The following is a 12,540-nucleotide window of genomic DNA, read 5'->3' as shown; positions in this document are numbered from 1 at the left end:
ACAAAGGAGGGAACAGTCACTAAAAGCAACTTTGACAAGCAGCTTTATGGGGCGACTGTTCTTATATTGGTAACAACAGAAGGCACATAAAAAAATCAATATATATGCACATATAAGGTTACCGGTCAGTTTAGGAGAAAGCAGCAACACTAGTAAGTAATATAGCAGCAAATGGGAAGAATAGAGTATATAGAAAGTATGTTTGTTTCAGTGTCCACTAATGCAGGCACTGATTTCATTCCTTTTTCGATGCAAATTAGGAGGTCCACTATGCTTAGTAGCTATATATGCAGCAGCGCCCCATCACACTTGGCCATTATGCATCAAAGGTGCTCTTGTTTATTTCACACTGTGTGTGAGGTATATGTTCGGTCCAAGTATTTTAGTGTTTATTTTGCTGCGTTTTATAAGGCTGTTGAATAAAAGAATCTTCAGCCTCAACCTCAATTATTTATTGAATTCAGCTTTGATAATGGCTATATACTCGAACCAGATAGTGCATGTTGATCTTAAGCAGTGCTTCTGCAGTAGCAGCTTTTTGCAAGTTTTTATCATTGTATGGTTGTTTTTTAGTCTTCCTCTCAATGACGCCTGCCTTACATAGCGGCGTGCAGGTTTAGATATTTGAAAATAGGATTCTTTATTGAGGGTGACGTGGCCGCACAAGTTCACGAGACATTCTCGGGTCGTGCAGGTGCTATGGGAGCAAGAAAGTTCGTTAATTACTTAAAAGTGGTGCCTAGTGAAATGGTTACTTTGTTCACCAGAGCCAAGTAATACAACCATTTGTGGTTTTATCTTTCTTTCTTGAAACAATTTTAGCCATTTCTTTTTAGTAGCAGCCGAGCTGACAATCCAGGGATGTGCTCTATGATTAACGTAAAATCCCAAGCAAGCGCCCCTACCTGTGCAAGCTCCCCCTCCACTTTCGAGGGATTTGAAATCGCCGCCAATACCGAGCAAGCACCCCCCCCCCCCCCCCCCCTCTGCTTCCTTTCTTCACACTGTTCACCGCTTCATGCATTTTCACTGGACCGCTTGGCTACAGTTTGCTTGTGTCGACATTTTACGAAATTGCATATTAAATTACACCAAATGGTGCAATTTAGTGCAAAAGAAATTTATTGTTTAGCTGCACTTTACCGAGGAAACATAGGCATAGCTTTCGTCAGTCGCCGGTTTCGTCAAACGTGCGAAGTATCACTGAATCAAGCACGAAACACATGGTGCAATTTCGATAGCCGCTGTTGGCTAGGAGCCGGCAGGCCTAGCTCGCTGGGCCGGACGGGTGGTGGTTGCGATTCGACCACATGCATCTCGTAATAAAGCGCCTATGTTGGTCAGCACCACGTGTAAGCAATTATGTTGTGCTAAAATTGCAATACATTTGATATTATCAATGCCGATGGAAGCGAACGCCAGGCAAGCTTGCGATCTCTGGGAGACGGTATAGGCCTAGCTCGCTGGCCACTGGATCCGGGGCCAGACAGCCCTTGAGTTTTGGTCCACGACCAAATAAGGTCCTAACCCTAACCTTTCTTGGATTATCTTTCACCATAGCAGAGGGCACTTGCTCGGGATTTTACGGATCTCGTCTAGTTGAACTTTGATAAACTAAAAAAATTTTGATAGTGCCCTTAGGTTTGGCTTAATGGTATATTTGATGCATTAAAAAACTGAAACCACGTGTACATTAGGTAAGTTATTGCACACCAAATAACGAGTATTTTTTCTACTGTCAGATATAGTTGAAAAAATTTCCACATCTTTGTTAAAGTTTGAAACTCATGAAGTTGAAGTTAGAAACTCATTCTCCACGTTTATTTTTCTTGCCAAGGATTTTCGAACATTTTGGCAAAGATTTGTTCTTGCCCAGCTGGGCTAGAAGGCACCAATGAAAACTTTTTTTCAAAAGCATGTTGTATGATCCAGACATTCACATGGTGGGTAGGGCAAGACAGTGAAATGGTGTGACAGCCAAAATAGCCAATTTTTCAATTATTTTAATACATCAAGTGCTTTTGCCACTGGCAAAAGTGATTAAAATATCAGTTTGAATTTTTTTTTATTGAAACGCTGGAAAATCCAGAAGGGCACGAATTAAATATAGCGTGATAGCCTGGTTGATATAGTATAGCCAAAAAATATTTGAAGCTTTGAAGGTTCAGCAGGTAGCCTGAAAAAAACTGCAAAGATTAATTTTTCTGGAAGAAGCTTTGTGTTCAAGGTAAAAAACGTTGCTTTGGTGGTCGGCCTTAAAATATCTGGGATATGTCGTTTCATAGCCTTACGTGTCTGCTATGCATGTGAGAAGTTACAAAAAGGTATTTTTTAACTGCGAAAAATTATTTAAAAAAATTTTTGAATATTTCGTAGCACATTTTAAAGGGACACTAAAGGCAAATACGAAGTCGGGAACTGTTTGAATACCATTCCAAAAACCTCGCAATGGTTGTTTCGTGCAAAGAAAAGACTTTCCGTAGCACATTTTAAAGGGACACTAAAGGCAAATACGAAGTCGGGAACTGTTTGAATACCATTCCAAAAACCTCGCAATGGTTGTTTCGTGCAAAGAAAAGACTTAGTTTACGCGAAAATTGCATCTGAAGGGTCCGTTTACCTTTATGGCAATTCAAATCTCCCACCACGTAAACCAGGGAGTGGTGACGTTGCTTACGCCATCTCCGCCCTTTGCTGCCGTAAGTTAGTAAAACGGCGCCCGACAGACGGCGGTACGATGCACTGCTGTAGCTGCTTTTGGTCAAGTGGCGTGGACTGTTTGGGCATCCCGCGACATCACATGGAAGTGGAATTTTCTGCTACTTGCAGTTTGGGCGAGTTTTGTGAGCCAGCAAAACCAGCGAAGCATTACACACTAACGGAACTACTGAAACGTGAAAGCGCAGGCAGTGCACAGTCGAGCGAAAACAAAACCTTTCGACCACCTGCGTCATTGTCAACGGTGTAATGTGAATGAGCTTTTTTTTTTTTTTTCCAAAAATGAAATAGAGCTGTTCAAGTAGCATTTTCTTTCGCCCTGTAATAGAATACAATGATGTTTTTATAACGAGTGGTTGAGTACTAGTGACAGAATTTAAATGAGTGCCTTCGTCATCGGGCAAGTACTTGAATTGTCCGAAGTCTCTAATCGTGTCCTGCATTTACCTCAATTTCTCGATTACTGAGGCTCTGTTTGCGGTAATATTGGAGCCTTAGAGATACTCAAACACTAATCCATCACTTAGCTTGACTCAGGATTTGCCTTTAGTGTCCCTTGAGGGCCGCATATCTCGAAAGGGGTGCTAGTCTTGGGATTTCTGCTAAGTAGACATGACTTATTCGCTACTCTTTGGATTTAATTTCACAATTGCATCATGTGCCCTAAAGCTTGTATTTAAAACATTAGTTAACATGTTTTAGTTAATTAGATAAATTATCGTTAAAGGTTTTCGAGCTGCTCTGTCTGCCTAACCATGTAGCTCATCAGCAAATGCGGCAGGGGGCTAGATATGAGTTTTTTTAAAGTGTTCCTCATAAAAATAAACTAGCATAACATTATTTAATAAATAATTCACTACACTTTGGCAGATTGTTCGTTGTGATTAGCAGCCACTTATATGCTGCATTGTTAGGAAGAAAGTGTTACAAAATATTGTATTATATTGATGCTGATTTATTTGATTTATTGGCATGAAAAGTTTTTGGGACACAGGGTATGCAAAAAAGCTGAACTCTAATGCATTTAGTGCCTGCTGCCAATCAAACTGTACCATGCTATTTGTTTGCATGTACTATTAGAGAGTTTTAGTGTGTCCGGTATTCCAGTAAACACAAGCGGACTGGGCATTTTACCGGATGAGCGGAGGCATAAATGTAAATGGCCTGCATGGTGCATCCACCTGGTGGCGCAGAGCTGAACCAACCAAACTCATCTGATGTTGCACTAACCAAGTGTATTTTACTTAGCTGCTGGTGTAAACTTTCTGCAGCAACATGTACGATTACACTGCTGCCAAAAATTTACCCCAGGAGCAAAGTAGAATGCACTTGGTTATATTAACTCAATATTAGTGCAATATTAGCTCTGTGTTGGTCTGGTTGAACCTTGCACCACCAGGTGGTTACAGCACCTGCAGTCTGTTCTCGTATGCACCTCCGCTCACCCGGTAAAACCCCCAGTCCGCTTGCACTTACCGTAATACCAGACACGCTAAAGCTCTCTAGTGAAGACTGCAAATTTGAGTTTTAGGCTGAGGGTGTAGATAGCTTTTACAGATCTCATGGCCCAAGAACTTCTGATGCCAACAGCATATTACGATTCTTTAAAATAACCAAACTTCTTTATTAATTGGCACCTTTGTCTACTTAGATTTGATTGACTTGGCATTACATAGTTTTTCACTCTGTGTGGATTGTCACATAGTTTCCTACAATTACTGGAGGGAACTCTGGCGCTGCGATCGTTCAGCCATCATGGGTATGATGGCCTTGTTTGACCTTCATGCTTGGGGCTTCAGATGTTCTTGTGGCTTCGTTTATTACAAATTATCTGGGCCTAACTTGGCCTAAGTTTCAAAGTAATTTATACGTACATGTTTTGAAGGGGCCCTGAACAACCCCTTGGGCTTGGAAAAAAAAACACAGTCCGCGCATAGCATATGCTGCTGGGAACATCTCAGCCACATTTTACAGTCATGTGCGGCGCGTAGATCTCGCAAGCAGAGCACGAAGTCATCTTTCTCTCAAACGCTGTCTTTTCAGCAGAAGCCTACCCCTCACTCTTTTCTGGATGCTTATAGCAGATTCCCATGTGCGGCTGCTATTGGCCAATAGCTGGAATCAGTCAAGGGTGTTTAGATCAATATGCTTTTTCCTACTGTTACTATGTATACTTATGGATGCAGTTCAATAAACAGGCTGAAGTAAGTGAAAATCTGCTTTCGAATTTCGGTAATAATTGCGTACTATCGGCGTCAACTGAAATGCAAACAGTGGAGCGCCTAACGGAAGGTATAGTGCGCGCCCGTCCAGTCATCACAATTGACAGGCGCAAACATCCGGTTTGACCGCACTGCGCGATGATGCTCCCCCCTTTCGTTTCTTTTTGGCTCTCCTTTATTTCAAAGCGCGAACCAAAAATCAAAGAAAACAGGCGCTAGAATATCCTAGCATATGGCAAGTATTATTGCCAAGTGCGGCGAAGCCGTACGTTCTATCGGCATCAAATAAAACTCTAACAGCGGTGCATGTGGTACAGTTTGCACAGTCATCATTAAAGCACCGTCATCTTTGTAGCTTTCAAATAAAAGACAACCAGAAAGGAAATGAAAATATTGCAGTATAGGGTGGAACATCATCACGCAGTGCATTCAAACCGGATGTGCGCTCTTGTCAATGGTGACGATTGGATGGCGCGCACTATACCTTCCGGCAGGCACTCCACTCTTCGCGTTTCATTTGACGCCGATAGTACATCTGGAAGAAGCCGACTATTGTTTGCTCACGCTTGGCCGCGGCCGTCCACGTTGGAAACAAACTACGGCCACCCTGCTTATCGGTGTCGTAACCGTCGGGTCTTGCTAATTTCGACTAGTTTTACCACTCAGCTAGCCTCGAACCACGCGAAACTTAAGGTCAGACCACACGCATGCTCGGTAGCGCGCGCTCAGTCCTGACCGTTTCCAGTTAGACCCTTGGCAGACTTCGCTTCGTAATGAGTTATTGATAACGCTTCGAAATGCGCAAGTTGGATGTGGCTACTATCGGTTGGTCAAGCTGGTGCAGGACGAAGCTCGTACGCACCGCGTAGCACAGCCAGACAAGAGCATATGAGTACGAGCGTGCACTCTAGCCTTGTCTTGCACAAAGCAAGCGCTGCAGTTGCATGTAGCTGCGGTCTGATACATAGCGTAGATGCTGCGGCCGCGGGGTGCCACGACGAGTCCACTGGCCGAGTGCACTGCGGCTCACTGAGGACAACCGTGTTTGGCACTTTTGGCTACGTTTGGTGTGTTGGGAGTGCCAAAATTGGAAATAGTGGTGCCTACGTGAACATCCAAAATAAAATTTGAACTGCATGTTCAATAATGGAGCGTTGTGGGCACACCCCACTCCGTCGTAGCCTTCGCAGTGCAAATCATTGAAGGGGAGTAGGAGCACCTCAAGCGCTATGCTTGATTGCCAATAACTCCGCTTCTGCTGAACGCATTGAAGAACTTTTTGCAGCAAAGTATTTCTAAAATAGTCCAACTTCAGATGCATTTCTCGACTTCGATAAAATGTGGTTCAGGACTTCTTTAATGCAGACGGTAATAAGACTGCAAGCATGCATAATCGCTAATTTGCAGTGGTGCCACGTGTCCGTGGCATAATGGTTTCAATATCGAGCTTCTGTGCTAGAGGTCCTGTGTTCGTATCCTGCCATCGGACAATTTTAATAATGTTTATCTGATTATTTATAACGCACTACTTTCTTAAAAATGATCACTTTCCACAGTCACAAAGCCATTTAAAGCCAGAATTACGAAGTTTAGGCAAATCCTTGTACTGCCCATTAATCCCATGCTTGCTTGAACTGCCCTGCTTGCAGCTCCCGTAGGCACTAGCGCCACAGTTTCCTCTAGTAATTGTATGGGACTCTATGGATTGTCATGTATTTAAAATTATACTATATGCTTGGTGTTTGTCAGTTTTATTTTGAATACCATCTCATCCAGTTATTTTGTGGCTGCTTTGCTTGTAGGGGAACAAAATTTTGTGGTGGTACTTCAGTAGATGCCTGCCTGCTATGCGACTGTAGATCACTTCATAGCAGTAGAGATGTCTATGCTGCACTAAGTATCGGTGAGCTGTCAATAAGGTGTGCTGAGTTATCAGGCACAGTTAAAGGATGCCCATTAAGGGACTCTGAATTAGAATACTGTATAAATTATTTGATTGCTGAAAATTGCTTATATCTGATGTTTGGTATTTCAAAAAATGACTTGTGTGTAGGACATGAGCACTTCTTTTAAAACCTTTTTTATTTAGATTTCTGATTCAGCTCCAAATGATTTGGCCATAACTAGGTAGGTCAATGTAAAATTATTAAAAAGAATAGGGTTTCATTCAGTTATAAGTTCAATCTTTCAGCATTTACTGCGACAACATTTAAGTGCTCTAAACTGGTTTGTCTGTCTGCCTGTCCATTCTGTTACTCTGACAATGACCGTTGTCGTCATTGTGTCTACCATTGTTGGCACCAAGGACGCATACTTGACAATGATGATGATAAGCCTCAAACATGGCATATATCCACATTAGAGGATGCACCAAGAATAAGGTTGTTGGTGAAAAACACCATTGAAAGCATTGACATCATCAATGCCAACAGCAACGGTACAGCGACAATGCTACGTAGTTTACAGAGTGCCTCACAGTATGCACAGGCGCCAAGTGCCCTATATAGTAATACAGCAAATGTACAGAGAAAATGAAATCTTTCAAATCTCATAGGTGGCACTGCGTCATTTCACTCGTGACATCAGTTGTAGTAGAAGTTCTGGCCTCAGTCTATTTGAAGTCTATTCAAAAGGAGTCAGCAAGCCTTAGAAGCATGTAGCCTTTAACACAGTAACTTCCTCCTCTCCTGTGGCCTAAATATTGATTTGCACAAAAACTGAATTTAAGAAATGATGTGCAGAACTTCAAATTTGAAGATCATCTGCAGTCATGTCAGGCATGTACCTAGGTGTGTGGACGTTGTCTTACTGAATGATGGAAACAAAAAAATGCCCCTGTTTTACATGAAACAAACAAAAGTAAGCATGCATTAAGATTATCTGAATGAAATATATTTAAATAGCAAAATGTTGAACCGCTGTGATCAAAAAAAAAAAAAAAGTTCGCATAAGCCTTTAGCTAAACACCTGTGAATAAAAGGTCGTATAAAGCTATTCATTTTAACTAAATAAGTGTAGCCTACTTAGACAGAGGGAGTCTGCAATGGCTAAGGTCTGTCCATGTACATAGTTTGAAAGGAAGGAAGTTGCATACATCACAAAAAGAAAAAGTTCACAATTTATCTAATCCACACTACTCTTCCTGTGCTATCATGCAATTGTAATTACCTTGAAAATATGATAATAAATATAATTTTTTCTTATTCTTACTTCAAATCAACTTTTCTTTAGGCTGCACTTTCCCCCTAACAAACTGCCCTATAAATCCTAGGTTCTTGTCCAGTTCTCTGTAGCGGGCAAACACAATTATTTGAGGAATAAGCAGGCAACTCAAATAAACAAATAAGATGGTCTTCACTGGGAGATAATGCTGCTGTCACAGTAAATGAGTTCAGAGCTGAAGGAATTTCTGAAGTCTGCTGGTTTTTTTTTTTTTGTCTTTTCCTGCAAAGTGAGAGTCCAAACCCACGAAATCTGGAATGTCATACAGTGGCACTGTCCCTGCTGTGGTTCCAGAGAGAGAAATTGAAAGGGAGATGTTTGGCCCTGTTATGTAAATTTCTCCTCCATTAAGCCATTTTTTTTTACTTGACTGATGCTAAGAAAGTTCAAACAAAGAAATCTGCCAGTATATGGCTTGATTAAGTGCTTGCTTTTCATTGTCCCTTTAAGCAAGACACTGATGGTCACGTGACACCCTTAACAGACAACCTAGAAGTTGCAAGCGTCAGAAATGGCTATTACCTGCAATAACTGCTGTGCAACTTTTGTCATAGTAACGTACAGCTTTTATAGAAAAATGAACTTTCCTTTCCAGCTTGAGCTCGAGCTTGAACGACAAGTCACGTATGGGCTGCTCCCTCTATCCACCGTTTCCTGTACGACCACCGCACCCACCTATTTCGCAGCCAGTGGACAAGTGCAAAATTGAGCCCTGTGGATGTTCAGTGCCCAATGGCACTAGCGCTTGCACTTCCAATTCAAAACCGCAGGTGGGACGTAAGTATTGGCTCAATCGTTCCTTCTATGATTCCTTACGGTGTTTTTCACTGGTCGATCTGAAGTGGCCGCCGAAATCTTGGAGCGAGTGCTCGCATTTCACCAATCCTAATCTGCCAGCAGAGACCGAAAATGCTGCGTGCTGCATTGTACCGGAAGTCCGTGCACACACGTCGCAAAAATAGACTTCCATGGCCACCAAAATTTCCGTCCCCCAGCGAGCGGAAGTGACGTATGCTTCTCGTCCTATTTCCGCCCGAATCCGCACCTTGGCAGCGGAGCAAGTGAGAGCGATCCGGCGGAGAGCGAGCTGATCTGAAATGACCAATGAAAAGCACGAACCCGCTCCAACTCGACCAGTGAAATTTGGATTCGCCGCCGTGGAGCAAAAAATCCTGCCCCAGATTGACCAGGGAAAAACGCCACTAGTCAGAAGTGCTATTGTACTTAAAAAACAAGAACAGGCAGTCTATGGAAAAGTGGCTTTGACTACTGTACTTTCTGGTGTATAACACGCGCTTTTAAAAAAAAAATTTTTCGTCGGTGCATCTTAAGAACGACTTATGTACATTTTTTTTTCCGGAAAAACTGCCGTCAAAATCGGCTTCGGTGTTATCTTAATTGCTGCGGGTTCTGTGTCCGCTATCGAGGTGCCGGGTACATTCTTCTCGTGATCGGGTTCCCGAGCGCCGTGCGAGATGGACGGAGCAGCAACACAAGCGGCGGCAGGCCGAGCGCGAGTCAGCTGAACCCGAATTCATCGCATCTGCAGATCACTGTCAAGATACGGCGCGCGCCGCTGTGCAAAATACGCCCCTCCCTCCTGCGCTGCCTTCCCGCTTTCTTCCCTTGTGCACGATTCAGCTCACCGTCGGACGCTTTCACTCGCACATACAGCATACGGCACGCGGGGACGATGTTATCGCCCTTGGACTTTATACGGAACATCGCGGAAACCATGACGGCAGAAATGCACCTGGAGTGGATATATTCATGGAGTGAAACGTCACTGTAAATTTTTTTAATCGCTTACCGAACGAACAGGTGGGTCTTATACACCGGTGCGACTTATATGCGTTTTTTTCTATAAAAACTGGCCATTTTGAGGGGGGTGCGTCTTATACAAAGGTGCGAGTTATTGACCGGAAAATACGGTAATTAAATTCTGTGTTAATATTTACATCTTGAACTGTAGATCTTTCAACCGTTTTATTTATTGAAGCATATTTTGGCACTGCAGTCTACTGAGTATTCGTAGTACTGGACATTCTAGAAAACTGCATGATAGCATGGCCATGGAAGTGGCACTATAGGTGGCTCTATATTTAAAGGGCCCCTCACCAGGTCTGGCCATTTCGAAATGAAAAGTGCAGTGTATACAATGCGTGCTGACAATCTTGTATGCTAAGTATTACATCCCTACATGCCGCGGAAAGAGCTTAAATTTCAAACCAAAAATTGTTTGCCCTTCTCGTGGGTGCCGCGTTCTCAGCTGTAGAGTCGACATCAATCGCATAAGTGCGCCAACGTACATGACCTGCCGAGGTGGCTCAGTCAGCTAAGGCGTTGCGCTGCTGAGCACAAGGTCGCGGGATCGAATCCTGGCCGTGGCGGCCACATTTCGATGGAGGCGAAATGCAAAAACGCCCGTGTGCTTGCGTTGTAGTGCACGTTAAAGAACCCCAGGTGGTCAAAATTAATCCGGAGCCCTCCACTACGGCGTGCCTCATAATCAGAACTAGTTGTGGCACATAAAACCCCAGAAAGAAGAAGAACGCCTACGTACATGGCATTGTTGTGACGTCACTCACGGTGACACGTGACTTCGAAAATTATTCGAGGCAACATCAGTTATTTGTTTGATCTGTTGCTTAAATAGGCAATTTAAAGTTTAGTGAAATAACACCTACAAACCGAATGTATACGAGTCTTTGTTTTACTCTATGTAGTAGCAAGAGAGACATACTTCCGTTTCGTCTGCTTGTTCCCACGTCGTGTAGTCGTGCATGCAGAGAACGAAACTATCTGAAGTTGATATTGGGTTCCAGTGCATGATCGTGCTCTTTGATCCACTTGCGTCTGAGTCAGAGCTTGTGGCAGTGGAACTGCCTTATACCACTATTCAGGTGTTCTCGTGCACAGCACGCAAATTTGTGTGCTGCGCAAAATGAAAGAAATGGAGCTGGTGCGCGAGACCATCACCGAAAGTGCGCCACTCTGCAAAAATGTGAGAGAGAGGAAAAAAAATGAAGGCGGGGCCCGTGACGTATTTGTCATGCGATCCTCCGGCTCCAGTATGGGAGAACGCAGTGAAGAAATTTCGCTCGTCGAGGCAAGACGAGGGGAAAGTGGAGAGTGTCTGTGTTGGTGGTGAAGCTCGCCTCCTGAACTCATGGGTTCGTGCATGTCAAATACAGTTGCAACTCGATTTAACGAAGTGATGACCACGCTCGAATTATTATGTTAAATCGGGAATTCGGAAAATCGAGAAAGGGATTTTTCAGTCCTTCGAAATCTAAAATCGCAACGTAGTGACACCCGAAAGCTACCACGGCATTGTATGTGCCTGTAACCCATGCCTGCACATGTGAAATCGGGTACCGACTACTGAGTCCATTGTTCCGTGCATGGGCGCCTAGTGCAACCTCATATAAATAAAGCTGGGGCTGTGACTAGGGCGCCTTCATGTTTTAACATAAGAGTGTTAGAGTGCATGCTCAAGGAAAAACCCGTTAAGTTAGTTTCGTTAATTCGGGTTGATGGCAACATTGAACCCTGTGGGTACCTGCTGGGGAATGGAAATTTCTTCGTTAGGATCGGGAACTTTGTAAAATCGGATTTTGTTAGGTCGAGTTTTAACTGCATTTCTATCTTGGCTAATAATTAAGTCATTCGAAAAGTTATTACGGTAGAACACTCCTTAGAGGTCACGTAACCACTTGCAGTGTATAACCAAAATTTGCTATACGGCCTGGTGAGGGGCCCTTTAAAGGGTGCCCTCTGTGTGCTTTTGTGTTGAGTTTGGGCAATGAAAGAAAGGGTAACTCGTTCTGTGCTTGAAATAATTTGTCCATAGCTGTGGGCAAAAGCAAGAAAATATGTATAAATTGTAGACAGGCAGGCTTAGAATGTGCACATCAAAAGCATGGGCCATTGGATGTGTGGAATACAATTTTGTGATAATTTATCAGTGCCCACTCTTTTAAACTGATTAGAATTCTTTGCCCACTTCAGGCATTTTGAGCCTATCCATTGATCCATCCATCCATCCATTTTCTTGCACAGACAATATTGCCCAAGTTGCCTACCAGCTAGAACCACTACTTATATGTTCTTAAAGAAGATGCCATCGTGGTAATTCCAACGCCGTCATTCCAGCTTCGTCCTCTGATTCTTGTCATGCCATCGTCATCACGCCTTTTACATGGACCCAGTGAACAAAGTTTTCTAATAGCTTTGGCCACAATCTATGCGCAAGTGGTTGTGATACCATCGGGGTCGTTGCATAGCTGTCATTTCCTCTTTGTCATCCGACCATCCGACTCTCGTTGTACCATTCTCTTTATGCACCCATTGTCAAACTGTCATCATAATGCCATTG

General features: G+C 43.3%; 1 protein-coding gene across 1 annotated transcript in view; it reads left to right on the top strand.

Annotated features, from left to right (window-relative positions):
• Positions 1-12,540, top strand: part of LOC119464457 (zinc finger protein 135) — a 71,889-nt gene that overhangs the window by 41,498 nt on the left and 17,851 nt on the right. Inside the window, exon 6 of the mRNA XM_037725450.1 lies at positions 8,758-8,939. Within this exon, the coding sequence (XP_037581378.1) occupies positions 8,758-8,939 (182 nt within the window). The remainder of the gene's footprint in view (positions 1-8,757; positions 8,940-12,540) is intronic.

Source organism: Dermacentor silvarum, chromosome 1 (genome assembly GCF_013339745.2).
Source record: "Dermacentor silvarum isolate Dsil-2018 chromosome 1, BIME_Dsil_1.4, whole genome shotgun sequence".
Taxonomy (NCBI): Eukaryota; Metazoa; Arthropoda; class Arachnida; order Ixodida; family Ixodidae; genus Dermacentor; species Dermacentor silvarum.
The sequence above is the reverse complement of the archived record's forward strand: the minus strand, read 5'-3'. Positions and strand labels throughout refer to the sequence as shown.